The sequence below is a fragment of the Ciconia boyciana genome, chromosome 3 (genome assembly GCF_034638445.1).
Source record: "Ciconia boyciana chromosome 3, ASM3463844v1, whole genome shotgun sequence".
NCBI classification, from domain to species: Eukaryota; Metazoa; Chordata; class Aves; order Ciconiiformes; family Ciconiidae; genus Ciconia; species Ciconia boyciana.
In genome coordinates this window covers 121,205,107-121,232,176 of record NC_132936.1, presented here as the reverse complement: position 1 = coordinate 121,232,176, position 27,070 = coordinate 121,205,107, and the positions used below count along the sequence as shown (strand labels likewise).

The 27,070-nt window shown below is 40.7% G+C and overlaps 1 protein-coding gene across 2 annotated transcripts in view; it reads left to right on the top strand.

Annotated features, from left to right (window-relative positions):
• The window catches only part of SPTLC3 (serine palmitoyltransferase long chain base subunit 3), a 98,766-nt gene extending 73,176 nt beyond the window's left edge, over positions 1-25,590 (top strand). For both annotated transcript variants that reach the window (XM_072858564.1, XM_072858565.1), the window contains exons 10-14: positions 5,030-5,249; positions 7,403-7,529; positions 21,495-21,630; positions 22,627-22,756; positions 25,165-25,590. In XM_072858564.1, coding sequence (XP_072714665.1) covers positions 5,030-5,249; positions 7,403-7,529; positions 21,495-21,630; positions 22,627-22,756; positions 25,165-25,278 — 727 coding nt within the window. In that variant the 3' untranslated portion in view covers positions 25,279-25,590. The remainder of the gene's footprint in view (positions 1-5,029; positions 5,250-7,402; positions 7,530-21,494; positions 21,631-22,626; positions 22,757-25,164) is intronic.
• The last annotated feature ends 1,480 nt before the right edge of the window (positions 25,591-27,070 follow it).

Sequence of the window (27,070 nt, the reverse complement as noted above, 5' to 3'; positions counted from 1 at the left end):
GAAATACTCTTACTTTTTTTGTGTGCATGTTCTTTCCTTTCTTGGCCCACGATTTTTGAAAGAGACTAAAATTTTCCAACCCCATATTGGGTAATGTTACTTTTCTTGAAGATTTGCCAGATGCCAAATTAATGTTCATCCAGAGGGTTTAAGAGGAGGTAGAGTGTTGTTAATGTATTCTTCTTACAATAGTTAATACTGATTTGCTTTTTTTTTTTTTTTCCTTAAAGGACGTAAGTTATGCTTCAGGGACAACTAATACAGAATTTAAATAACTTGGTCAGAGCCATTCTCCAAGTTAAAATATCTTGACTTGCAAGTTTGGCTTGGCAAATTTTTACAGAAATGCTTTTTCCAGAGATGCAAAAGAAACACTAAGCTTTCCTTCTTTAAAAAAATATTGTTATATGGGACACCATAGTCTTAGCATGGTGAAGTTGATGGTATGGAAAAAAAATTGCCTTCTGTTTCCATTAGGAGTATGTTAAAGTGTTTACACTGTGCATAAGCCCGGACTTACCAGCTGGCAAAATTTGAAAAGGGTCATTGTTAGCCAACATGAGCATTTCTGGAAATCAGACTTGTGTTTGAAACCATAAGCCAGAGATTTTGCTTGGTTACAACTGAAGGCAGAATTGGCCCCTTGACTTGGGAAGCATTCAAGCTACATGTCAAATAAATAGCAATTTGTCAAATAAATAGCAATAAGTATATGTTTGTTTGCTTTTTAATGTCTCTATTATCTTAAACAGAAAAAGAAAATCGACAGAAGTAAATGTAACTACTAGTGAAAACTGGTTCTTAACTCGGACTAGCCTAGGAACAAATATATTCCATTTGCGTTCCACACGGAGAGAGACCATCTAGCCATCAATCTTCAGTACAAAAAGCATGAACAAGTTTTGGCAGTGTCCAGGGCACAAGTTAAACTGACTTGCTAAATCATATTTCTATTATTTAAATTCCAGCTAATGTTTTCCTTGGCTTCTACCATTTCCAGTTCAGGATTAAGCAGTGACTGTGTTCTTACATGGTTTGTGGTAGGTTTCTGCTTTCTTGCACACATATTTACCTAGGAGTCAGATAGGCCAAGGCCCAGGGCAGGAGTTATGGGGCACCAGAAACTGCTCAAAACAGATTGTTTTTCATTTGGTTTTTTCCCTGCTTTTAATTTAATTTGGGTATTTTCCCTTCCAGCTCAGAAAATAGCTCTCTGATCAGTTAGATATTGTCCAGTGCCTTTTCATGTGCATTAGAAGTTCCTTGGGATTCAATGCCAATAGCGTAGGAAATTTATCAGACTTATTTTTTATTTCCTGGGATTAAGTGACTGGACTTCCAGAAAAGAATGGGGTAACATTTGATGTCTTTGGCCAGGGACCAGCATTAAAGGTTAACATTTCTATTGTTTCAGTGTATGGGGTTGTATTTGAGGGCAGGGTTATAAGGTTTCCTTAAAACTATTGCTTGAAACTACAAAACAGAGATTGTTGTATGAATGTGCAAGGTTTATGTAAGAAAACAATACCTAAAGTAAACAATAAAATGGAATGCATCCATCTTGGGAGTAACAGGTCAGGAAAGGAGGGATTTTGCCAATTACAAACTAGCCTGAAAGGGGAACAGATAAATTTTTCAAATGTTAAAAGGATAGTGGTACTATAGGGCATGTTTAGAGACGTTGAGTGATGCAATTATGAAGAAGATAATAGGTTGAATATTGGGAAATTAATTTTCCTGACAGAAAAAAAAATTGAAACTGTGGTACCATAGTAGGATGTAGAAAACTCTTTTCCTGAGAAGTTTCAAAGTAAACTGAATAGAAACCGTCAGTATCCTGTCAAGAGCGAGCCTGTGTTCCAAGCGAAGTGACCAGCACAGGTGTACACCTTCTGTCTCCCAAAGCACCTGGCTCCACAATTCATCAGTGACATCAGGAAGAATCTCAGTGGTTTGGTAGGGATTGAATCAAGCTTCAAAATTCAGTGAATCCCAAAATTTTGGATTATCTGCTCACATCTGGAAGTAGATTCAAACTGAGTGTGTACTGAAGCAAACTTTTGTGCCCATCCAAGGGAGATGAGGATCAGCTGCAATCTAGACGCTTTATAACCCTGCCACCAAGCTAATAATTTTTGCTACAAGACAGGATGTAATATCATGTTATGAGAACATCTGGCCTGGGCAGAGCCAGCTTATGTTCATCTGCATCCAGTTTTTTCGATGTGCCTTGTGTGCTTGAGCAGATCTGGAAACAGATCAATAGCTTTGTAAAAGTGGCACAACCAGACTGAGACAGAACGATCACAGCTCACTTCTGGCTCTCTGGTTTAAACTCAGTCGACATCAATATTTACTGAAGCATTCAGTAAACTTTCCATTTGGGCTACCCAAGGGGTTATGTGAAGTGAGCTTTATCTTGGAGCAATTCTAAACAGAGCAGTGTTCATATCACAAACCATCTCCCAGGGTCAAAAGAGAGACCAAGAACAGAGTAGGCAGCAAAACAGCTCTCATCTCTGCCATCACGAGGCCTGAGGCTTGTTTGAATGGCAGCACAGAAAACGTACACGAAACCAGCAGCGCTTTATCTACTCCATGGACACTTCAAGGCCACTTTGAGATCTCTGTCAACTATTGTAACATTTATGTCAACCAGCATCTTTCAAGAGCAGTAAATCAACACTGAAAAGCAAGTGATTTGTTTTGTTAAACAGCTTAGAGTTCAAAGAGAAATCTCCTACTCATACTAGTAAGAAAAGTTTTCATTAAAACCTCTTAATGGTTAAGTCTTGCAACAGCCATGTACCAGCTCTATGTATTCTGGGATTCAGCCACAACTTTGCTTCCATTCCACAGATATGCAGCAAATCAAGATCCGTATTTTTAATTTACCATTTTTACTCGTGTCTTTTTAAAGATAAATGCTTTCTCTCCCATCTGAATCTCCATGAGGCACTAAGCCTAATGATATCCATGTAAATGTGGAAAAACTATTATTGTCCTTCTCTGCCTAGCTGGTCTGCCCAAGTATCGCTGGAAGGTGGAGGCTTCCTCTGCAGAGGTGCTCCTTGGGCACCACTCTCACTCTCTGACCGTATAGCCAACCTGCAGGCTGACCAGACGCAGCCGAAAGCTACCATCCCCAGAATGTACGATGCTGCATGCCCAAGCACAACCAGTGGCTCAGTATAATTTTTAGCTGACTAATGTTTTGACTCTGGGCTGTGTGAGGACTGTGGGCTCTGCCCTTGTATTCATTAGGAAAATGGCTGTGGTGGTTCAAGTTTCTTCTCCCCCAGCTGCCAAGTGCCATTTGGGAAAAGTGAGAAAGCCCAGCCTTTAGGAGCTTGCAGTACAAGCCCACCCTTCTTTGCTGCAAGGCACCGTGGTGCCGATATACAGCGCCACAGCTGCTGCTTCTATTGCAGGGCAAGACAGAAGGGCAAGATTTGCCAGCAGTCACCTGACAGCCAAAAATATGCCTCCAGGCACACACAGCCAGGCTCTCTGAACCTCCCAGTACGAACAGCACAGGCAACCCTTGTCCGTGGCTGCTCCCCCATGCTGTTCTTTCAAACTAATGGAGACTTGCCTATGGGCAAGTCTCCTTCAAAACCGGAGACCAAGCTGTTTCCAAGCTTACTCAGGAGACCAAAGGATGAAGAAGGACTAAAATTGTCAGAAATTTCCCAGGTGCTAAAAGCACATCCTGTCCCTTTTGTGGTACCAAACTGCCAGCTGCATAGTGCAGCTAGGCTGGCAATAAAACAATCTGTGAAAGCCACTGGTCCAGGATCTAAAAATTGCCAAGAAGGTGTATTGATTGCACTGCTCTTTTGTACATGCTATTTGGGAACAACCTTGACGTTTCTGCTTACCTGAAACTCTTGTAGCATTTGCAATTGGATGCACCTTAGCCGCAGGCCTTGGCCATGGCGCACTGGTTTTCCTCCACACAGTGCACTCACTTCGTTTTTGATAGGAAGTATTTAGTGTTTAAAGACCTGCTCGCTAGAGCTAGTCCAAGAGAACATGTTTAACTCATTGTGAAATTAATACTGAGTGCATCAGAGCATATCCAAGCATAGCTGTAGTCATCTCGCAAGGGTTTTCAGGACATAATAATCTTCACAGCAATACTATTGATACTTCATATTTATGGGATTAGAGTGCATTTCTTATTTGTCTCCCTGGGCTTTCATTTTGCTGTACAGCTCCTCTGTGCCTTCTAACTTACTGACGTGATTACCAACAATACAAAAGAATTATCATCTCTACTTATTTCTACAAATCTCAATACACCATTAGTGCAAGTTCAGAATATTTCCATTTCCTGCATGGCTGTAAGAAAGTAAAAAGAAAAAGAATTGAAAGTTTTTTCCTTTTGAGTACTAGATAGCAGGGTGCATTTCCTAAAAAGTACATATTGGGAGAAACAATTGGCAAGAGAGGATTTGAGCTCCCTTTTCTAATCCCTGAATCTGTCCACTCTGAAGACTAGGGCTGCTTGGAGTTATGGCACTGTCTGTGCATTTCAGGTGGCCCATCTCCTGTGTATGTTAGACCCAACTACTTTGCACCAGCGTAATTTGCTGTAGACCTGTTACCCCCAAATATTACCACAGTAGCTGATGATGAAGTAAGCAAGGACCAGACTGAATTACAGCGGTTCCTTATAATGCATTACAATATTTGTTTTGTAGTGAATTGTAATGTGCTGCTTTGGGTGACTCTCTCTCCCACACTTTATACCTTTCCTTCTCTTTTCTGGCATATTGAAAATTTGCAAATGTTCGAAGACTTTTTGACTGGTTTTGATTGTTTGAATTCTAAAGCTGTTTGACTGTTTTATGCTCACCCGCAGATGGGAAAGGGTTGCAATTTTTCTTTGAACTGTAAATACAAATTGAGGTTCTAGAAGATCTTCCATGGAGTAAGGCAATTAATGCCTATATTTTCTGGCAGTATCTTGAAGAGAAAGAGAGTACAGGATTTGTTGTTCATCCATGATTCTCTCCATCTGCAGCATGGAAGGGTCCATCGTGCGCCTGCCAGAGATAGTCTCCTTGAAGAAGAAATACAAAGCCTACCTCTACTTGGATGAAGCTCACAGCATCGGTGCAGTGGGCGCAACGGGCCGAGGCGTTGTAGAATACTTCGGTATGAGTCCTGACGATGTAGACGTATTAATGGGAACGTTCACAAAGAGCTTTGGCGCAGCTGGAGGATACATAGCTGGCAAAAAGGTAAAACACAAACGTTTTCACATCAAGGGGGGGGGGGAAGTACCTTCTTATTATGTATGATATATTTCATTATCTTTTTGCATAGACTGCTTTGCAGGAGCACTATTCTAAAGTTAGTAACATTTTTGTCTGGATCCCAAATGCACATCAAACAGTCAGACTTTCTTATTTTTGTCTCATGTTCATATTATGTAAGTTGCTTGGGTTGGGTATTTCTGTGCCACCCTGATGATTGTTGTTTGTCTTGGAAATGTTTAGACAAGCTGTGGTTGGCTAAATATACTTCACTACATTAGTTTGCATGCAGATTGTTCATTACTTTGTTTCACATTTGTAAACAGTGTGTGGAGCAATATTGAGAGATTAAAGCCACAGTTTCATCCACTGATAATAAAATTCCTAAACAGTTGTGGATTGTCGTAGCTGCATTTTTTAGGAGGATGGAGAAAGAGGGTTACTGAGAGCCTTTTGCAATAGTAAAATCTGCGTCCTCAGTTGCTCTGTGTACATTAACAAAACAACCTCTTGCCAGCAACAGATGTCAACAAAAAGTAGAGCTGAGCTTGCTTTAACTGGGGTTGTAGAAGAAGAGAAAGCATAATCAGCACCATCGTGAAATGTCATTGGTTTTGTTGCTTGACAGAGCTATCAAGTGGTTGCTGATTATTTACCCTTTTCATACCCTGCTGAATGTATTTCTTAAGTAGTTTGCTGAATGACTAGGAAGCCTGTTTAGACAGCCCATATGGTTGTTTTCAGGATAACATTAATAAGGGTAGCACTTGAGTAGAATAAAAGGGCTATAAGAAAGTATAAAGTGTGTATTTCTTACTGTCTTTTTTGGGTTTGCCCCTGGAGATCTTAAAACAGGCTATCATAATACATCAAGAATCAATTTTCTTTGTTTCCTTTGCTTCCTGAATTTGTATCTGAAGGTTTAACTCTTACCAAAGACAATGTGGCTAATGTAGCTAGAAATTATAGGAAGCCTAGACCTGTGAAAAGCAGTGTAAAGTAATTCATCACCTAATCCTGGGAAGTTTTCTTAAATGAAAGTGGGTCGCTCTTTTCACGCCTGTGTGTATCACTAAGCTTTGCCTCAGGCTTCTGGGCCTTGGCGGCAGCTGCTCACCCAACACACTTAGCACACTTACATTCATTTCTGCAGCCAAAAACTCACTGTGGCAGTGTTTATTCTGCATCAGCTAGAGCACAGAAGCCTTCTCAGCTATTTGATCAAACCCTTAGGATTACAATTGCAATATAGCAATGCATAACCTGTATAAGGTTGGTATATCTTTATCCTTAGCATTGGAGTTACGGCATAGACTTCTAAAGCTTTTTTGGCAATAATTTGTGTTACTCTCTTTGGGTTTTTTTTTCTAGTGATATTTTTTATCAAAGACAGTTTTCAAGCAAGCCTCATCCCTTTCTCACTAACATGCATTCAGCTTTTAGTATGGTAACTGTTACTCTGATATTTTGCCCTAGGAGGTATAAGCTGTCATAACAACGACGGTCTTAATCAAGCACTGAATTCCTACAGTGTCCCTGGATTCAGGACAGTTACTGGTGCTTTAGACATGCCTACAGTACATCAATGCTTTTTCTAGGAGCACAGATTGTGCTCTTAGTTATACAAAGAAATGTTAAAGCAACTATACTGACTCTAACATGACTGTCCCTGCCACACTGATGGAAAGTTTCCACTGAAAGAAATTTATATACTAATAGCTAAAGGTAGATCCCAGTAAGGTTGCTTTTCCTGGGTTAGGTCTTGTGGCAGAGGACCTATGCTGATGTCATCTAGGCTTTGCTTCATTTCTAGAGAGGAACTGAGCAGTATTTTAAGTGCAGCTGTTCATTGGTCTTTAAATGATTTTGGCTCTATAATAAGTTTTAGCACAGAAGTAAACATTATTCTGTTCCAGACTTTTGTTTCAGCTGTAATTGCCCTACTTATATGGTAAAGTATTTGCACCTGCCTGATGCTTCTTCAGGCCAGGTATTAACAGTAGCAGCCAAGAAAGCAAACCAATAACTGGTGAAACATCCTCTTCCTTTTGCATGTTCCTACTCCTGCAGTAGTTAAGAGGGAGATCTGCTGTTTGGCCAGCTCAAAGCTCATTCACGCTTTGTTTTGCTTGTGTAAGGACCTTGTGGATTTTTTACGAACTCATTCTCACAGTGCTGTGTACGCCACATCTATGTGTCCACCTGTAGCAGAGCAAATCATCAGGGCAATGAAATGTCTCATGGGACTAGACGGGACAACACAAGGTAAGCCACCTTCTTTAACTTCACTTACTTCAATTACCACCAGAGCATCTACTGTGTACAGGCGCATGCAAAAAGTTATCCAGCAGCAAAGTAGTATGGCAATGCAATGCAAAGGAAATAATGCTTACTGTAAAATTAATATCCAAATCATCATATTTCTAAGTACTATCAACTCTATTTCTTTTTCCACACACACCCACATGCAGCAGGGATGGAAATATTCTGGAATTCTGGCTCTATAGTTGCCAGCCCACTCTGCTTTGCAGCAATAAATAGAAGTACGTGAATTTCCCTTTGGGTAGATTGCCTGACTTTGTAGGAGGGTTTCATAAGGACATGCCCTCATTTATGGCCTAGATGTTGTCAGTTTACCTTCTTTGTAAGTGTGAACCTTCAAAATGGCAAGCAACTCAAGCATGGTGCAGAATTTCAAAACAGGTATTGTATGTTAAATAATAATATAAGAAGACGATTATAATAATTCCTACCTCACACAGGCATTAATTATGGTGTCCTGAAGCTAGTTTTGAAGTACATTTTGTCCCAAAACAATTGACTACTTGGTGTCTTTATGAAAAATTAGGTTTATAGCTCCTGAAGTTCAGATGCAGCTATGGCCCAATCCTCTATGTAACATGCTTTCTATGCAGCAAGCAACAGAACAACTGTGAGATATCTATCTGCTACTGTCTCAAAGTGATACTGGTATGTATTCAGTGTTCTAGGATTTGAATCCTAACTCAGAAAAAAGCCAATGGGTTTTGAATTTGTATAGTTTTTGTCAGGAATGCCTGAGAACCATGTTATTGTGTAACATGCAGTTGAAGATACAGATTCTGCTCTGAATTGCAATCTCTTTGATAGTGGTCCAGCAGCACTGTGCTGTGCTATTCTCTCTTACTTTGTGTAGGACTAACGGAGTAATTCTCTATTAGTCCTCCCTGATAGATATGACGGGGGTAAGGTGGGAATGGAAAGGAAAAAGGGTATATGAGAGCAGGTAAGACACTGCTTTGCACTGTTCTGTTGCAGCGCCCTAGAGGGCGGTTTCAAACCATGATAGACACGAGGCTATTAAGATGTTTATCGCAACCCTTCAATGAGGTCAGAATTTACAAGACCCCAGTGTACAAAAGGAAGGTTAGAGAATCCAGTCCCTGTGCCAGATTCTGCTGAGTGCAATAACAAAGTGCAGCAAAACTCCAGTGCAACGTGTAGACAATGAGGAAAGGATGCTTTTGTCATTTTGGCAGAGAAGCCGGAGTGTAACAACTGTTTCCAACTTGACATTTGAAAGGTCAAGGTTGCGTATGCTGATGCCTACATCCTGTTCAATACGAGAGAGCAGCTCTGCCAAGTTTCTTCGATCTTGGGGACTATGCGTGTAGCATAGGACGCATAGGACTATGCATAGGACTATGCGTGTCCTGCGGGGCTGCTCCCTGCGCTAGCTGTGGGAAATGCTTGCCGTCAGAGGGCGATCTTACACTGAGTCTTCCCAAGAGTTACGTACCGAAGGCTCTCATAGATGCAGCATGTAAAATATTAAACATGCAGAGCATTTCCAAACCTTCAAAGCCTCTTAAAAATGATCTTCAGCTAGCGTGATTCTGCATGCAGTTCAGTGAAGGCTAATAGGAGAACTTGGTTCAAGACGGAGTCTTTTAAGATGTGCGTGTCTGACTGTCTTAGGGCTAAGAGTTCGCAGCATTTTCTCTTCCAGAAGCAGTGTTGTTTAATGACACAATGTTTGTATTTCTGCACAAAACAAGTGCTTATTAAGTCTTCTGCAAATCCTTTGTGAAATAAATTAGTGTTCTGTCAGTTTTTTAAAATTTGTCTTGTAATATGAAATGCAAATGAACAGAAAAACAAATGAATAAATCATATATCACAACTTAGAGTATTGCACAAAGGCTAGGAAACTGGCTATGATGTGTAAAAATGTTTCTTGTCCTTCTGAGCCAGACTCATTATTTTATTCTATTGGTTTTTCTTTCATGTGGGCCTCCCTTCATTAGGCTGTCTTGTGACTACAAAAAAAAAAACAAAAAACACACGACCCAAAACACAGGAAAAAATGTTATGCTGGACCACACTATAATGCTGCTTTGGCATCAGAGAGAGGAAGGTGGTGGCTTAGAAAGGAGGGGAGAACAGAAGGGCGAAAGCACTGTCTCTTCTTAGATATTTTTGTTTCCAAGGACAACAGTGGCCTTGGCTGAGTTCTTTTGGTCTGCTGTCATAGAAAATGGTGAATCCTGCATGTGAGCTGTCCTTGTGAGGGCATGAGCCATGTAGCAGAGACACCTGGCAGAGAATTTTCAAGTGAACCGGAGTTGCCACAGGGTGGTATGGACCCTTTGTTCTCTGGAAGCCTGTTGAATCGATAAAAGAAGTTTATTTTGCAATTTATTTCAAATGGCATTCCCTTCCCGCAAGATGATTTGGGGAATCCTTTATAAGGAGAGGTCCACTGATGGCTTGTCCTACAGATGACATGTCTGTAGAGGAGGGAGCCTTGCAAAAAACACTGGGAATGTTTTGGAAAAGAATGAAATTAGAGTTTGCTAAGAAGTTCCATGTTAACTTAGAGGGTGCTTCTTGAAAAGAGTATGAAATAATGGGATGACAAATGTGTTAAGCCAGCTTGTTCTTATATCTGAACATCGTGACTGACTCCTTGGTAGATTAATAGCAAACTAAGAGAAGGCAGACTGATTTGGTCATTTAAATTGCTGCTCTGAAAACTCTTTATTCTATTTTTTTTTTTTTTTTAGCACTTCATACAGTCGCCTTTTATATTTTCCCAGATACCATGCTTTTACATTCCCTTCAATTTCTTGCTGGTTATTCTCCACTAATTTATTAAGCAGCTGATCTAGAAAAGAGTAGCATAGGTAGAATTATATAGTGGGTAATGCCAGAGGCCAGAAATGCAGCAGTACTGCTTGTGTTTATCCTGGTGTGTATCCAAATGATTGATCTCCCATATTTTCTTCCTTTATTTTCAATTAGTAAGAATATAGTTGTTTGGAAAAGGAATTGGTGTGTGCATTTCCAGGACAGGATCAGTATACTGGATGCATGACTGCAGGATATGAATAGTTGTGTATGGACACAGGGGATACAGCTTAATTACAAGGAAGGAACAGGTTAGCACTTTAAAAATAATTCTGTGAAACCTAAACTGTTTAGCTGGAAATTATCCACAGCAGGTGCCTGCTTCAGGCTACAATTTTTTCATATCAGCAAAAAAGGTTCAGTTCTTCCTCAGAAGGCGGCTAGATATACATATGGGGGTTTGATAATCTAGGGGGGGGAAGAAAAGGGGGGGCGGGGGAGATTTTTAAAAAAATCCTTTTTCCCCTGAAGATCTTCCATTTCTCCAGGCCTTTGGGATGAAGATTTGGATTGTGATAGCCAAGTTTATAATTTTTGCCATGTCTGTGAAACACCATCTGAGTCTTGTGATGTTACAAGTCTCTAAAAAATCTCTACTTGAAATGAACATTGACAAATCTCAAGATCCACTGAATAAAGGAGCATCTTCCAGCTCAGTTTGGGGGGCCTGAACAGAGCATCCCCCACCTGGGGGCTGGGCAGAGAACTGGGGCCCTAAGCACCTCTGTCCATCCTGCACTGTTGGGCATTTACAGAGGTGAGCCAGGAAGATTAAAGAGAGAAGAGACTCTGACAAGCAAAGGAGGCACAACAGTGAATTAGATAACAAGTGGGTGATAATGATAGAGACTAGGACCAAAATGAGATGCTGAGAAGACAGGCTGGAGAGGCTGTGAACAAAAAGGACCTGGTGTGGGGAAGGAGAGGAAAAGGGACAAATATGTCTGCAAGAAACTATAGCAAAAACACAACCCTCCAAACCAATGCTGGTACCTCAGACACTCCTTGTTCTTTTCTGGTCAGCAAACTGCTGTGGAAGTGTGCTAGCAAGATGGTGCTTACCTTCCTTTGCAGCAGGAGACTCCAATTTGGATGGAGAAGCTCTCATTTTAAAGGCCTTGCACTGACATAAATAAAAAGATACAGAGAAGACACAGTATCTCCCACAGAAACCCTCTATAAATGTATGGGTATGTCCCATATCAATATTTGTAATAGTTGTGGGACATGAATGTCATGATAATGTGACTGGGAGGATACTGCAAAGCCCACAGCCAGCTATTACAGTTTCCTTGTTTTGCCGTGTTTTCTGCTGTGACTTGAGAAAATGAAACACAAGAAATGCTGAATTAGGAGAAGATAGTAGTTCCCTCAAAACTGATATGCATAGTTGCTCCTGCCTGGGGGAGAGGGGTAGGTTGGGGTCACTATGACCAAGTCCTTTGTTTCTTGAGTGACTTGTATCAGAAGAGTCAGAGAATGACAACAAAAATTGCAAATGTATTTCCATTTTCATGTAAAATCATATTTTTAGCAGAGCACAAGTCCTGGCGTTTTTCAATGCCATGTTTTACAGGACTCTGAAAATCGATGGCTTGTAGAACGAGACACTTTTATTCTTGGTAACATAATGTCATAGATACTATCATAGTCCCTATAATAGAGTTGTTCAAAAGCGTATGAACTTCTGGCAGCTGTATTTCCTTTAGTAATGTCATAAGGCAGCAAGTTCCACAGTTCAGTTCATATAGTCTATAAAAAAAAATCATTTTATCCCTCTTAAGCCTTTGTGGCCTTTTCATCTCAAATGTGTGTCTCCTCATTTATTAGGAGATATGGGAAGCAGAAGTTCCCATGGCATTTACTCTTTATAATTCATAATATAGGTATTCTTTATATGTGCTCCTCATGGCTTCTCATTACACCACTGGAGATACCTCAGGAAACTCAGCAGCTGCCTTAGTGGTTTTATCCCCATGATGAGACTGTAGTTGACTCAGAGTGTTTGGACCCTGCGCAAATTTTCAAGTACACTTACTTGCATGCAACACAGCCCCTCCAGCTGTGACCTCGGACCTTTTTTTTTTTCCCCCTTTCTGTCTGAGAATACCAAAGGCATATTTTTACACTTAAATTTGATAGGTAAAAAATAGAACCACTAGGCAGACAGAGTTAAGACTGCTAGAAAATCTGAAGTAATTTTCTTGGTGACTAATAATAAATTATAGTGGTGTAAAAAGCAAATTGCAGTATTTGCAAAGGCATCCTTTTTCTGTTTAATGCATGGCAAACAATAATTCACCAACAGCAATAGGCATTTTTCATATGTTTTTGTGGGATGCTGAAAAATTTAAAACCCTATCCTCAGGAATCTACTGTCCTTGCTATGTTAAAAGATAAATCCTGAGGTTGTTTAGATAGAAAGCATTTCTTTAAAATGTTAATTTACTTTGCCATTTGTGCTGATTGGTTTATCTTTTTGCAACTACTAGTTTTCATTTTTGTTTTTAGCAGACTTTGAGTTCTTGCATTTGAGCTCATTCAGATTGCTAGAAGCTGCAGAACACTGCTTTGTGTTTTGGCTTGGCATTAAAAAGATCTGTTTTTAAAAGGTTCCTTTTTAAAACATTTCCGTCTGCCGTAGGTTTTTGTATAACGGGAGGACCAGCTTCTTAAAATGCTCAGTTTCCAACATTTTCCACTGCTATCTGCGCTCAGCAGTCTTTTGAAAACATCAGCTTTGCCTGTCAGGGTCCTCTGTAAATTCAAAAACCTGTTTCGCATCACTACAACCTGGCATAAACCAGCACTGGTGCCAGGAAGGGCAGCCTTGCCCTCCTTTTTGCCTTTCACCCTCTGCCTATCTCCTTATTTGCGCCCCTTTTCCTCATGCCAGCATTAGTGTTCGTGCAGTCATGCAATGAACTGAATCAGAGAACTGATCTAGCTGAAAAATAACCGACCCTCCCACAAATGGTTAGCCTACAGCCAAACTGGTTCCCTGAGCCAATCTACCATGTGGCTACATGAATCCCAGTGCCAGGACTTGAGCAGCTGGAGCCGAGAGGAACGATCCCTTTTGCAGCAAAATAAATCTGTGCCAGACTGAACTGGTCATGAAACTATAGCTGTAAGCTTTAGTACTGCAAGCTACTTAGCGACGGACCCCTTGAACCTGCTCGAAACAGCTTACAGAATTAGTCATACTGAAGTATGGCTTTTTACTGTTCCCTCTCAAATTCTCATTTTGCTGCTTCATTCTGAGATGATTACTTCTCTCGGGTCCTCATCAAGCAGAATGCTTGAGCCATGGCTTAATTTTAAGTAAGTTACTATTCCCAATACATATGTGCTTACGTTTAAAGTGCTTAAGCGAATTTATTCCCTGTTTGCACAGCATTGGCGCCATGACTAGGGCTCCCAGTCACTATGACAGTGCTAATGATGATAATATGTTGTCACAATTATTATTTGTCTGAGATGAACATCACAGATGTTCTCCCAGCAGTGGATGATGAAACAGAACTAAATTCTGCCATCTTTACTCAAAATGAGTGAGACACGCTGTTCCAGTGGAGCCACCTGCCATGCAGTCCACCTCCTAAAGGAAGCCAAACGTATCCATGGAGGGTCAGTTGATCTGAACAAGCAGGGGCTTTGGAGTAATAGTGTTTGCAGTGATCTGCAAGAGCTCTGAGGTTTGACCAAATTCTACCTCATATGAAGTCACTTTTTCCATATTCGAAGTTAAACCAGTGCTGTAGTCCTCTAGCAGACCCTACCCATGGATTGGTGTCCCCTGTATTCACAAATAAGAATTAACTGCAGGCAGAGGAGGGATGTGATCAGACTTGGATGTGACTCATAGCCTGTCCCCCAAGCAAAGAAAGCTACGCTTTCCCCAGGGACAGCAAAACGCAGCTCCATGACACAGTCACCTTTTAAGGGTGTCTTTGCTGCCGGGATAGAGTGTGAGGATCCCTCCTCCCTTCCAGATGCTGCTTGCCACTGCCCAAGGAATCCAGTGCTGTTATCAGCCTGAGGAGCACAAAAGAGAGAAGTGCCTTTTCTAACTGCGCTTAGATCACTGGCATTTCAGAAACACCTAATGTGATACAGATGGAGCGCCTTGTGCACTGGCAGGCTTTCAGCAGCAGGACTGATGTGCTTTGTGATTGATCACCTGTGCTGGGAGTAAATAAGACTCAGCCAAGGCTGGCTGCTCTGTCCCTGCTTTTGTGCGGGACACTGAATGCTTACATTATATATCTGAATATAGATAAGGTGCTGGGTAGGCATAGCTGACTCATTCGAGAAATAAGGTAAAAATGACAGAATTTGTACAATTTCTCTCCTTTCTGCTTCAGCTGAAATTGCCACTTTTTATTCCCTTAATCTGCTCTGGAAAGTGTTTTGCAGCAGTTCACAGTTAAAATTGGACTGACTAAATAAGTCCTTAAGGGCTTATTTAGCAGCTGAATTAAGTTGAAATTACTAGGTTTCTTGTTGGCATTAGATTGTAGAAGAAAATGTCTTCACTTCTTCCCAATTCATAGCAAAGTTATTTTTTTATAAAGATTTTTTTATCTGAGAACATATTTCCTTTAGGCACCCCAGTTTTATAGCATTCTATTTGTGATTTAATACACATGGAGGTACATATGTGTTACTCTTATAATGGAACCAGAGGAAAAAAAGAAAATCTGTCCATCTGCAACAGTTTAGTGGGGAAGAGCTATTGTTTTCCAATTTTTTTTTTTCAGCCTATGAAAGTTTGCTTTTTACTATCTAGTTGTTAGTAGAGGAGGGCAAGGAGTAGAGTTCACCATGCAAGGAACACAGATTGAAGAGACACACTGACACCGGTATGTAGAAGTTTGATTGTGTAACTAATTATCTAGAAAGACCCTATGAAACAACAGCTGGAGAAGATTAAAGCAGGTGGATTTGTGTCTTGAAGAGTCCACTGCATGCCAAAAAAAAGTACGGCGCGAGATTATCTTTCCTGGAATGGGTTCAGGAAAAATAGCTCTCCTTCAATTAAAATACACCTGAGATCTTGATATGAAAGGCTACAGGTTGCTTATTCCTGTTTTCAATATTCTGAGTCAGAATTTCCAGGGGTAGAAGCCTAGAGGAAGAGTTCAAAGGTAGAATGTTTGTGCAGGAATTGAATGCAGCCAGCTTCTCTGCTTATTAAAATCTTGCAGGAGTGAAAAGCAGACATCTCTGGAAGAGGAAAACAAACTTTTGTTTCAGAGAGCTGATAGTTTTACTACCTTTTTCGCTGCCAGAATAAGGTCCTCAGCTGGCATAAATAGCAAAGCTCTACTGAAGTGCGTGGAGCTGTGCCAGGTAACACCCACCTGAGATCAGGCCCTCAGACATGTAGTCAGGATGCCTTCCTGCTGTCAAACGCCAGAGCAGCTTCTCCCTGAAAGCAGGTCTGAAGCCACAGCCCAGTGTGTGACAAAGCATCTCCCAAGTCTGTTACTCCAAGTGGCTCTCTTAAAAAGCTTGTTGCTTCCAAGAAATTATGAGCAAGCCACTATCTTTTATCATTTCTCTCTCTCTTGCCCTCTCTTTGTATTTTTCCTTAAACTAAACCATATTAATTTTGAGCTATAAAGCCTTCTAAAAGCCTGCAGAAATTAATGAGCTAAAACTGGCAATACGCAATAATGAGTGTCAAATAAAAATATAATCAGCATTTTTCCCAGTATTGCCAACACCTTAGAACTTTGCAGTAAACCAAATATTTTTAAAGCAGTGCAATAAATGTACACTCTAAATTTGCCAGCAGTAGGTGGATTGCAGATGTAGTAAATCTGGTTTTGTTGTACCATCCAGGTAATTAATCCTGTTATTTCAACAAAATCCCAGTAAGCTGGCTGTGTATCACTGTATGTTCCAAGCAGCATGAAGATAACTTGTGAAATTTAAGAATCCTTTATCGTTCAGTTTTCTCTCTTTCTGTCCCTTCTTAATTCAGCTAATAAAAAATGTGGAGCTCTTAATAAGGTCATGCTCAACCTTACCTGAAAACTCTGGAGCATTAGTGGGCTTAGTTTTAATTAGCTAAGGGTCAGTTTTCCCTGTCCAGGGTGTTTTCTCCAAACATATACTGTGTTGTGGTTCATATTTTTTATGGAGTATAACTACCTGGATATCCTGCGTACTGTGCTATAAGCTATTTGCATAGGCTGTAAATCCTCAAGAATTTTGCGAACTAAGAATTTTTGAACAAATATATTTACTGTCTGAGGACCTGATCCTCTAATTAGTGCCGTACAGGTAAATTCCTTGCACTCAAATAGATGCAGCTATATCGTTTTAGCTCCAGGTTCCGACTCTGCAGATTTTCACTCAATAAATAATAAAGGATGCAAGATCACAGCCTCAAGAATCAAAGAAAATAGTTTTTAAATGCAGTGTCTTTGGTTAAACATACCACAGTGAATTTGGGCTACGATCTGATTCTAAACTGAATTCATCACTCTTACGCTGATTTAATCTGCAGTGTGGGGGGAAAAATTGGGCCAATGAGACCAAAATAAACATTTTGCTTAGATCTGACATTGGAGGGTCCCATAAAGGAATGAAAAAGAGCATTGAAATACAGTTACAAACTTTAAGGTTTTTATTGCTCTTATCAGGACAGCATATAAGATGGTTCTGTGTATGATGTGTGTATGTGGTCTTTGACCACAAAACTTAACATGAGAACGGAAAGTGTTGACACTTGGTAAAGAAATAGGTTCCTCCCAGCCACCCACCCACAAATACAATGTGTGTAGCAATCGTCTCCTAATGTGCTTTTTTTCCCTCCAGATATATGTGAGTACTCTGATCTTTTATTTGGCTCTTTAATGCATCCGTGCAAATGAAATTACTATTCTGGGATGTTGCTAAAACATTAAAGTGGCTCTTTTGCATCAGCACTGCCTGGCTTGAAATGAGTTCCATAGGGAGTCTCAAAAGGGGGTCCGTCCCATCACAAAATGGTTGAGGATACAGAATTAGCAAGGGAAGACTGGAAAAGGAAGAGGTGTTTGACTTTTGGGGGGTTGCCTGAAACTCCTCTTTCAGCTCTCATGTTTCCTTTGCTGGATTCTCCCTCTTGCTTTGGAGTCTAAATTTCTGGTACCTAAAATAAGTGGAGACAAACTGATCAACTCTGGGCCATGCGCATATGGTTTGATAAATACTGAACAGCCTGGAATCTTGCATGGCTGACACTTTGTTTCTAGCTTTGTGGTAAACAGCTGAATAGAAAGGAGAAGGCAGCAAGTCTTGAAACTGCAGTTGCCAAGAACATCTGCATTTATGAAAACTTTCCCTAATTGAAAATCTAGTAGTTTCAAATGCTGTAGACTGAGAGTTTGGAAACTAGCTCCGGGGCTGCTAAGATAGCAAGAAGCAGCGGTGGTTTTGAGTCCCCAGTTCAGGTTACGCCCCCACCCTCCTCCTTGTAATTTGGGCATTCAGGAGGTGCTAATAACATTTTTACAAATTCTAACAAGGGAAAAAGTCTCTCTTTAGACTTCAGACACATTATGCTGCGGTTCTTCTCTAACTCCCTTTCCTTGCCATCTCCCCTGCCCCCATTTCTCCTCCTCCTCAGTATTTCCTCCTGGTTCTTTAAGATCTACTACACCAAAAATATTTTTGGAAATACCACAGACTATTGTTTTTATTAGTGACTGGAAAGCTTTGTAGTAGGATGCTTTTGTGTTTCATTTGTTTTCCTTGCTCTGGCACAGCTGTTTTTGTTTTAGCAGCATTAGAGAGATGGTTAAACTATTTGTGGCCTTTTCTAACCCAGCAGATCTCTTCCACTAAATGCTTTAAACTGAATGACTGAAACTGTAACGAACAGGTTGTCTGCACGGGCAGTTTTGTGCATAAAGTTACAAATGCACTGGTTTTATGAGATCTTTTAATTTGTTCAGCAAAACACTGATCACTGTGAAGCAAGTCCCAGTTTCCCTATAAATTTCCCAGCCAGAAAATTGACAGAATCTTGACTCAGGAAGATACAGAACAGATGAAGTAGAAGATCTTGTTCAAAACTGCGCGTGCTCAGAAATTATTGAAGGAAAAGAGGTTTATGTAGGTGTGGTGATCCCCACCTTAGCCAAGAGGGAACAGGAAGAAAAGCCACAGCAGGTGGTGGGGGCAGAACATGGTCTGAGGACAAATCTGCTGAAGGTGGTATGTAGCAGCTACAAATGCCTAACTGGCCACTGTGGTTACAGGGAGGAAGATGGGAAATTAGGAAACAAGCATCCAGTCAGAGAAGGGTGACAGCAGAAAGTAGTAAATGAAGAATGAAGCGAACCAAAACTAAAGTAAAATTAAAAAGCAAATGGAGGGTGAAAACATAATACATCTGTGCAAAGGCACCTTAAAAGCAAAGGGAAAAAGAGGAAATGAGTTGTACTGGAGGCTTCAGTGTTCATGTCTGGTGACATAATGTAAGTGATATTGAAAGTAGGGGCTGATGAACAGCAGGAAAATGGAAGTTAAGAGTGTAGCTGAGATGTGTCCCGCTAAATCCCAGTCTTACCACATGTTCCTTCACACGGCCTCTGCACTACGTAAAAAACTGGCTGAATGGCTGGGCCCAAAGAGTTGTGGTGAATGGAGTTAAATCCAGTTGGCAGCCGGTCACAAGTGGTGTTCCCTGGGGCTCGCTATTGGAGACAGTTCTGTTTAATATCTTTATTAATGATCTGGATGAAGGGATCGAGTGCACCCTCGGTAGGTTTGCAGACAACACCAAGTTGTGTGGGAGTGTTGATCTGCTTGAGGGTAGGAAGGCTCTACAGCGGGATCTGGACAGGCTGGATGGATGGGCTGGGGCCAACTGTATGAGGTTCAACAAGGCCAAGTGCAAGGTCCTGCACTTGGGCCACAACAACCCCATGCAACGCTACAGGCTTGGGGAAGAGTGGCTGGAAAGCTGCCCGGTGGAAAAGGACCAGGGGTTGTTTGTCGACAGCCAGCTGAATATGAGCCAGCAGTGTGCCCAGCTGGCCAAGAAGGCCAACAGCATCCTGGCTTGTATCAGACATCGTGTGGCCAGCAGGACTAGGGAGGTGATTGTCCCCTTGTACTTGGCACCAGTGAGGCCGCACCTCGAATACTGTGTTCAGTTTTGGGCCCCTCACTACAAGAGAGACATTGAGGTGCTGGAGCGTGTCCAGAGAAGGGCAATGAAGCTGGTGAAGGGTCTGGAGCAGAAGTCTGATGAGGAGAGGCTGAGGGAACTGGGGTTGTTTAGCCTGGAGAAAAGGAGGCTGAGGGGAGACCTTATCGCTCTCTACAACTACCTGAAAGGAGGCTGTAGAGAGGTGGGGGTCGGTCTCTTCTCCCAGGTAACAAGTGATAGGATGAGAGGAAATGGCCTCAAGTTGCACCAGGGGAGGTTTAGATTGGATATTAGGAAAAAGTTCTTCACCAAAAGGGTTGTCAAGCATTGGAACAGGCTGCCCATGGAAGTGGTTGAGTCACTGTCCCTGGAGGTATTTAAAATACATGTAGATGTGATGCTTGGGGACATGGTTTAGTGGTGGACTTGGCAGTGCTAGGTTAACGGTTGGACTTGATGATCTTAAAGGTCTTTTCCAACCTAAACAATTCTATGATTCCCACCACGTCTGCTGGGCAGGCACAAGCAGCTGCACAGTGATTAGGTGTAGAGAATCGATCTGTTTGACATTGGTTTGGCAGTTTTCTTTCTGGTGAGGTCAGGCAGATGATGGACTTGGCTTGATTCATTGTATGGCTGTGCAAACCTAGGACCGGTACTGGGGAGGCGGTGGGAAAGAGCAGCATGTGGGTATGGGGTAGGTGGCACCATCCCTGTCAGTGCCCTACAGCACTGGAAGAGCAGCACATGTATCACCTCGCTGATGAAATATAAAGCAGGTGGAATGGGGAAAGAACATACTATATCTCCTGCCTACAGTAATGTTGAGTGTGGCTCTTCCCTTTTGTATGCAACAGGTGGGGAAGCAACTGCACTTGTCAGAAACCGCCTCCTTAGTGACACTGCAAAAGAAAAGGCTGAGATGACTTTTCAAGCACATTTTTTCTCTGCTGTTTTTTGTCTTTTTCCTCCATTAAAAATAACTGTTTTCAACTTTCCTGTCAGTTTTGCTGGGGGACACGTCAGTGGACTCATGACTGAACGAGGCCAGGGACAATGCAGAGAACAAAACTTGTGTCTGAAAGTCTTGAATGACTAAAGTCTGTTGTCAGATGATGATATTGAGGTAATAATAGCAAGAGAAGAGGACAGAGAAAATGAACAGAACTCAGCAAGGGATTACATATGTAGATGCATATTAGAGTCACTGGAGTTATGCTGAATGTTGGTAACAAACTGCAGAAGACCAGATCTTGTGTAATAATAAAGTTTATTGCATGCTTTTCCTCTGTCTAAAAAATTGCAAGAAAAGCATCAGTTTGATCTGACCCAAAATGCAATATTTTCTACTTTAAGCTTTATTACAGTCACAGAATAGGGGAAAAAAAAAAAAAGTGTATGCACAGAACTAGCTAAGAAATAAGAGGACCCCTGTGGAATATTGTTAATGAAAAAAGATATGCATATACTGACATCTCTATCAACATCTGTAGACATTGGTTGTTTCCCTTTATAGTGAATTATGTTGAGAAAGAACATACTCTATTTACCTGTCCTGTACCCACAGAGACATATGACTACTTCTCTATACATGTGTGTCATTCAGTAGGCTTTATTCAGCGCAATACAGTAAAGGGAATTGTTCACCTATCTATCCCCAGAAGACATACTGTTTCTGCCAGTAGGAAGGCACCTCACAAGTACAGGAATATCAGTCGTCTGTCCTACAATGCCATAATAATCAACGTAGTTGCATTTAGCTTGTTCCATGTTTTTCTTCAGAATCAAATAGCAACGTATATGTTTCAGCCAAGCTTTTTTGAACTGTTACCCACAGCCCTGTTTCTTGCCTGTTACTAGACTCCAGTTATGATCTTTGCACTGACTGTTCTCCTGACTCATTTCAGGGCTCCAAAGAGTGCGCCAGCTGGGGAAAAACACGAGATATTTCAGACGAAGACTGCATGAAATGGGCTTCATCATTTATGGCAATGATGATTCTCCTGTTGTCCCCTTACTCCTTTATATGCCTGGTAAGATAGGGTAAGTACTGAAAAAAAAAAAAACTGTTGGCAAAACAAACACTGTTCAAGTTCATGGGTTATTTGGTATACACTGTGAAAAATGTAGTTACGTGTAGTAGATGCTTCACAAGAGAAACATACACCAAATACAGTGAATTCATCATTTAGTTATGTTCTATTTTAAATTTGGCCCTAGACTTAATTTTGAGCTGTTCCAGTATTCAGAATTTTTAACATTTCTCTTATCCTCTCTTAACTTGCTCTGGAATAATACTTTTGATAGTACTTTGAATTTGGATTTTTTTCTTTTAATTTGTAACCATTAAAAGAGATACATTGCCTTTGATGTATGAATTGTTTTGGATGGATGTTCTTTTTCCCCATCTGATCTTTGAACGGTCTTTGCATGTTTTACCATTCAGTACCTGTCAAGCAGCACCTGTGCACTGACTTGGACATGCAGACCAGAAGTCAGTAGCAGCATAATGTAAGGGTTGAGCTGTAGGGAGTATTTGCAAGTAGCTTAGGGTGGCTATGTGCTCTAGGTCTAGTACATACCACACAAAAGGTTCCTAAACTGGCAGAGTAATTGCGAGAGCAAAGAAACCATCACGCAGATTGTTTTATTCCTGTTGATGTGCAAGAACCCAGCTCTCATACCTTCTAGAAGCCCAACTTCTTCTGTGCTTAGGGACTGTGAATGCCTGCATATTTTGATTTGCACTCAAAGCCTTTCATTGACATAAATGGATCATGTCTATTCTACAGTGCTCTCTCTGCCATCACGCTTCTAGTATTTGACACCCACTTGGCTTCATGAGCTGTTAAGCAGCAAAGAATCTCAGTCCTACTGGTAAAATTCTGGCTCTTATTGAATTCAATGGGAATATTACCATCCACTTCAATTGAAGACAGGATTTTACCCATTGTTTTATTATACTTGAATGTTTTCTCTCTGTGGTCAGTTTATTGGAGATAATTTACTTGGGTTTTTTTCTTCTTCTTCTCTCCTTAGGGCTTTTGCAAGACGCATGTTAGAAAAAAATATTGGGGTGGTTGTGGTTGGGTTTCCAGCTACTCCTATCACAGAATCCAGGGCTCGGTTTTGTGTGTCAGCTGCACATACACGGGAGATGTTAGACACGGTAAGCACAGCAGATGTCCTGCTGAAATTAACTTCAGATGCAAAGGAGGTTGGGAGAAGCTGTGTGTCTGTTACTTTGAATCTCAATAATTCATTTTTACATTTGTTTTTCTGGCCTTGTCACTTGATCTTTAAAGGCATTTTAGCCTTATATATTTTACTTTTTAAAATAAATAATGGGACAGTTAACTTGTTATGTTCTTCTATTTCTAATAGTGACCAAATCTGTCATCACTAATAAAGACCTACATGAAGAGCACAGCAAGACAAAAGTTAAATGCTAGGTCAAAACTATCATGGTAGGAAACCTGAAACGATATGGAAATAATTGAAAATCAAGTCTTCCATACCCTTATTTTCGTTCCATATTTCCACATGTTTCTTGAATTGCAGAAGTATATGGGACAGCCTTGGGGGTACAGATGGAAATTGCAAACAGTATTTGGAACTGTTTGAACCTAATGAAGTTTAATTGATGCTGTCTGGCCTGTCTCAGTTCTGTATCTTTCTCTGATATCAGAAATACTGTTAAGAGTATGTTGAGACTTCCATCGTAAACCTCCGTTCCAACACAGTCAGAAATGCGTTTAAAAGAAACTCTTTGACATTTTCCCTTTCTTGTCAAAGGTGTTTTTGGCTTGGCTTGATATATGTTCTTTCATTCTCAGAATAAGCCAACTTACAGGCATGAAACACAGAGGCTTAACAGTAAATTTCAGGCTTTCTTTTTCCTCTCTTTGCACAAGTGGTCAAAGCAAAAAATGATGGTCAAAGCAAAAAATCCATGAACATGGAAGGCATTTGAGTTAAATGCCACTCCTTCATGCAGACAAGCACCTGTGCCAGCAGAGAGCCCCTGGCTCTGCGTTTGCATCCTGAGAGTCATGTGGAGCTTGAGGCCCGAGCCCTGCCTGGCTGACCAGCTCCCACGCCAGTGCAGACCCCTCTCAAACAACATAGAAAAACCTGCCTTGCATGTGTGCAGAGTAAAATTCCTACTGCTCTTAAAGGTGCAGTAGTTATTAACAAGGTATAATACCATAAAGATAATATTGCATAGAACAGGGCATAGCTACATACTTGTGTTGGTCATTGTCAGCTTTTGCTGTTTGACTGTGTAGATTTGGGCTTATGTAACTAGTAATAGGCGATGAAGTTGATCTGAAGATTAATCTCTTGAGGTTGCTGCTTTGATTTTCTTCCTCTCCCCCAAACCCCAAATGTCAAGCCCATTACATTTTTGGGCCATCATTGCATGTTCACTTCCTGCTACCTGCACATTGCTGCTTCCTGGTATCAGTGAAGGTCTGAAACACTCCCCAGCCATCATTCTTGACCGTGCTGTATTTTTGCCTTTGAAAGTGGGATCACTGCCATAGTACTTGTGGCATTCTTTAAATGTCCTTACAGTATGGGGGAATGGAAATGCCCTGAGTTTAATTACTTGCAGATGGAAAGTTTTTAGGACAAACACTTTGTGAATATGCCTAAAAACAGGGTAACAACAGGTAACAAGCACAATGAAAACTTTTCCCGTTGGCAAAATTTGTTTTGAATCTCAGCCTGGAACTAAAAAGAGGAAAGATCCATGAAAGGGCAAGCTCCCAAGAATAACTTCCTTAAATGACCTTGAAGCTATCTCTCTGCATAAACCATTACTAAATTACTCCTTTCTGTTCTTGAGCTCATTTTAGTGGCTTAACAGAACAGGCTCAAAATCAAAATTGCTGCTTTCTTCTTTGATGCCAAAAGGTTGGCTGCTCTTGAACATGGATCAGATGCTGCAAAACACTGAGCTGCTTCTCTATGGTAGAGAGTTCCCTGGCTACTTTTTTAATCTACTGAGAGCTGGGGACACAGCTCAGCAAATTGCATTACAATATTAATGCATTATTAATTATGCCTGTGATATTAATACAAGAAGATAATGAAATGCACTAAAAATATCTTAAACTATTCAGACTATTTATGATGACTCTGATCAGCACAGTGGGCTGAGTCCCATCTAAGAAAATGCAGTGGCAACTCCAGCCTTTGGGATCTATAGGGAAATATTGAAGTATTGACTTACACATCCCTTTTACACAAGCAAAGATAACTTTTTATCTGGATTATTATCTCCCTGCGCTTTTAGAAAAAGGTCACTTTTTTTTCATCTGTGGTCAGTTAATGTACTTACTAATAAACCATAACCTACTGAAGGAGTAAATTCTGTTCTCGTAGATGCTATTGTACATCTACGACTGCATTGACGTTCACTACAGGAGAATGAAAGCAAAATTTGCCTATTTGCCCTTTAAACTTTCTTTAATTGATGCTTTTATGATCTTCTTGTTCTGCTGTAAAGTAGAGGTTACTAGAACTTCATTTCTTTTCCAAGAGAATTGACACAGTGTAATGGTCTTACAGGTTTTGAAAGCTCTGGATGAATTGGGTGATTTTCTACATCTGAAATATTCCCGGTATTCCAAGTCATCTCATCCTGAACTGTATGAAGAAACTAGGCTTGAATTTGAAGATTAAGTTTTCCACCCATGAAGAGAACATTATGATGCCATGAAAGGGGGGAAAACCCGAAAACTAAAAAACAAGAATGCATTTCTTCCCTTCAAAGGACAATTTTTGTTTCTCAGTTAATTGAAAGGAGGGGAAGCTCGGGTGTTGCATTTTATTGTATCAAATTTCTGTATTCAAGAGACTGAAATATTGATACAGATTTGCCTCCCCAGGAGATCTGTCCTTCATACGGTATTTTTGATGCAGAATGAATGCATCCATTGATCGAGTTGCTAACGTACAGCTTTTGTTACGGCCCCTTTTTATGAAGAGGCTTCAGATAGTCTTAATTGTGACTGAAATAATAAAGTTTAAAAACTGAATGTATTCCAGTGTAGTATGGTAATACAGCTGAGCTTCATCAGTGAGATTGACTTTTATCTGTTAAAGAGCACAAATCAAGACATTGGTGTGGACTGCTACAGAGGAATGAGCAGAAAGTAACCTCTTTAACTAAGTTGCCCTATCATGCCTTTCTCCAAGGACAGAAAATGTTAGAAGGCGGCTAATGCTGAGAACAAGAAAAGCAGCCTGATCAGATCATATATTTCTGACCGCAGATTATGGGAAAGGGAAAATGCCTCCTCCCCTCCACAGACCCTTTCTCAGCCACTTAAATACGCTATAGGCTTTGTAATGTACAAAACTTTGGGCTTAGGCATAAACAGAAATGCTTTTCTGCTAACACATTTGACCTACAGCCTTTCACATCTTACCACAGCGTAAGCTCTTCAGGAGGCTTGCTCCCTTTTCGTGTAGCAGTAGTAAATAATTTTAATAACCGTTTAACTTTCCCGTAAAAACCTTGATCAAAACAGTCAGATACTTGCAGTTCACAAACTGCAGATGACATTTATGGGCCCATTCCTAAGTTTCTTGAACTACTTATAGGCTTAATAAATTCACTAACAAGTACATAATGCTGAAGCTGTTAGTTATACAGAATGTGAAGTTCAAGATACCATAAGCAGTTCTGGCACCTGTTAAACTGAAAACTCCGCCATTTCTAAATGTGCTAAAGTCCTCCGCTTACTAACATTTCTTGAAATACACTTGTCTGTTTTATGCATGTCAGGGGTTGTTTTCCTTGTCTAGTTGCAGAGGTTTTTGAGGGGTTTGTTTTTCAAATAATTGATTATGTCATCTGAGGGGGAAGATGTCCTTGTCCCCTTTTCCACTGCCCGAGTGACAAATGCTCAAAGATACTTGAAGGAATTGTTACAGCCAGCAGTTTCCCTGCAATGCCTGCAGCAGCATTGTCGTCAGGCTTATGTGAGCTGAGTTGTTTGAAGGAGATTGGAGACTTTTTCCCTTTTTTGCAGGGTTGAAAAGTGGTTCTGCAGCTTTAAGAATGAACTCCAAACCATTCCACGCTATCAAATGTCATTGTAAACACATCAGATGAGAGATGTTTAGCTTTCTGTTGCACAGATGTACCACACTTTCATGTTCTCTTGAAAGCTGTGGTGTAAACTTAACCCACAGCTGCAATATTAGATTTAAGAACAGAACAATTAAATTGTGGAGTACCAATTACACTATATTACTCCCTGCTTGTTAAAGCAGCTTTCAGGATATAACAAGGCTGATTGGTTATGAGGGCCCATTTTTTGTTGGATTTTTGTTGTTGTTGTGCAAGTTAATAAAAATCCAGCGGTGCTATAACTTTAAGAATTGATTACAACACATTCCATAATATCAAATGTCGGCTTTAGGAAACATATATCAAGGGCTGGGGGAGGACTAAATGGTGTCATAT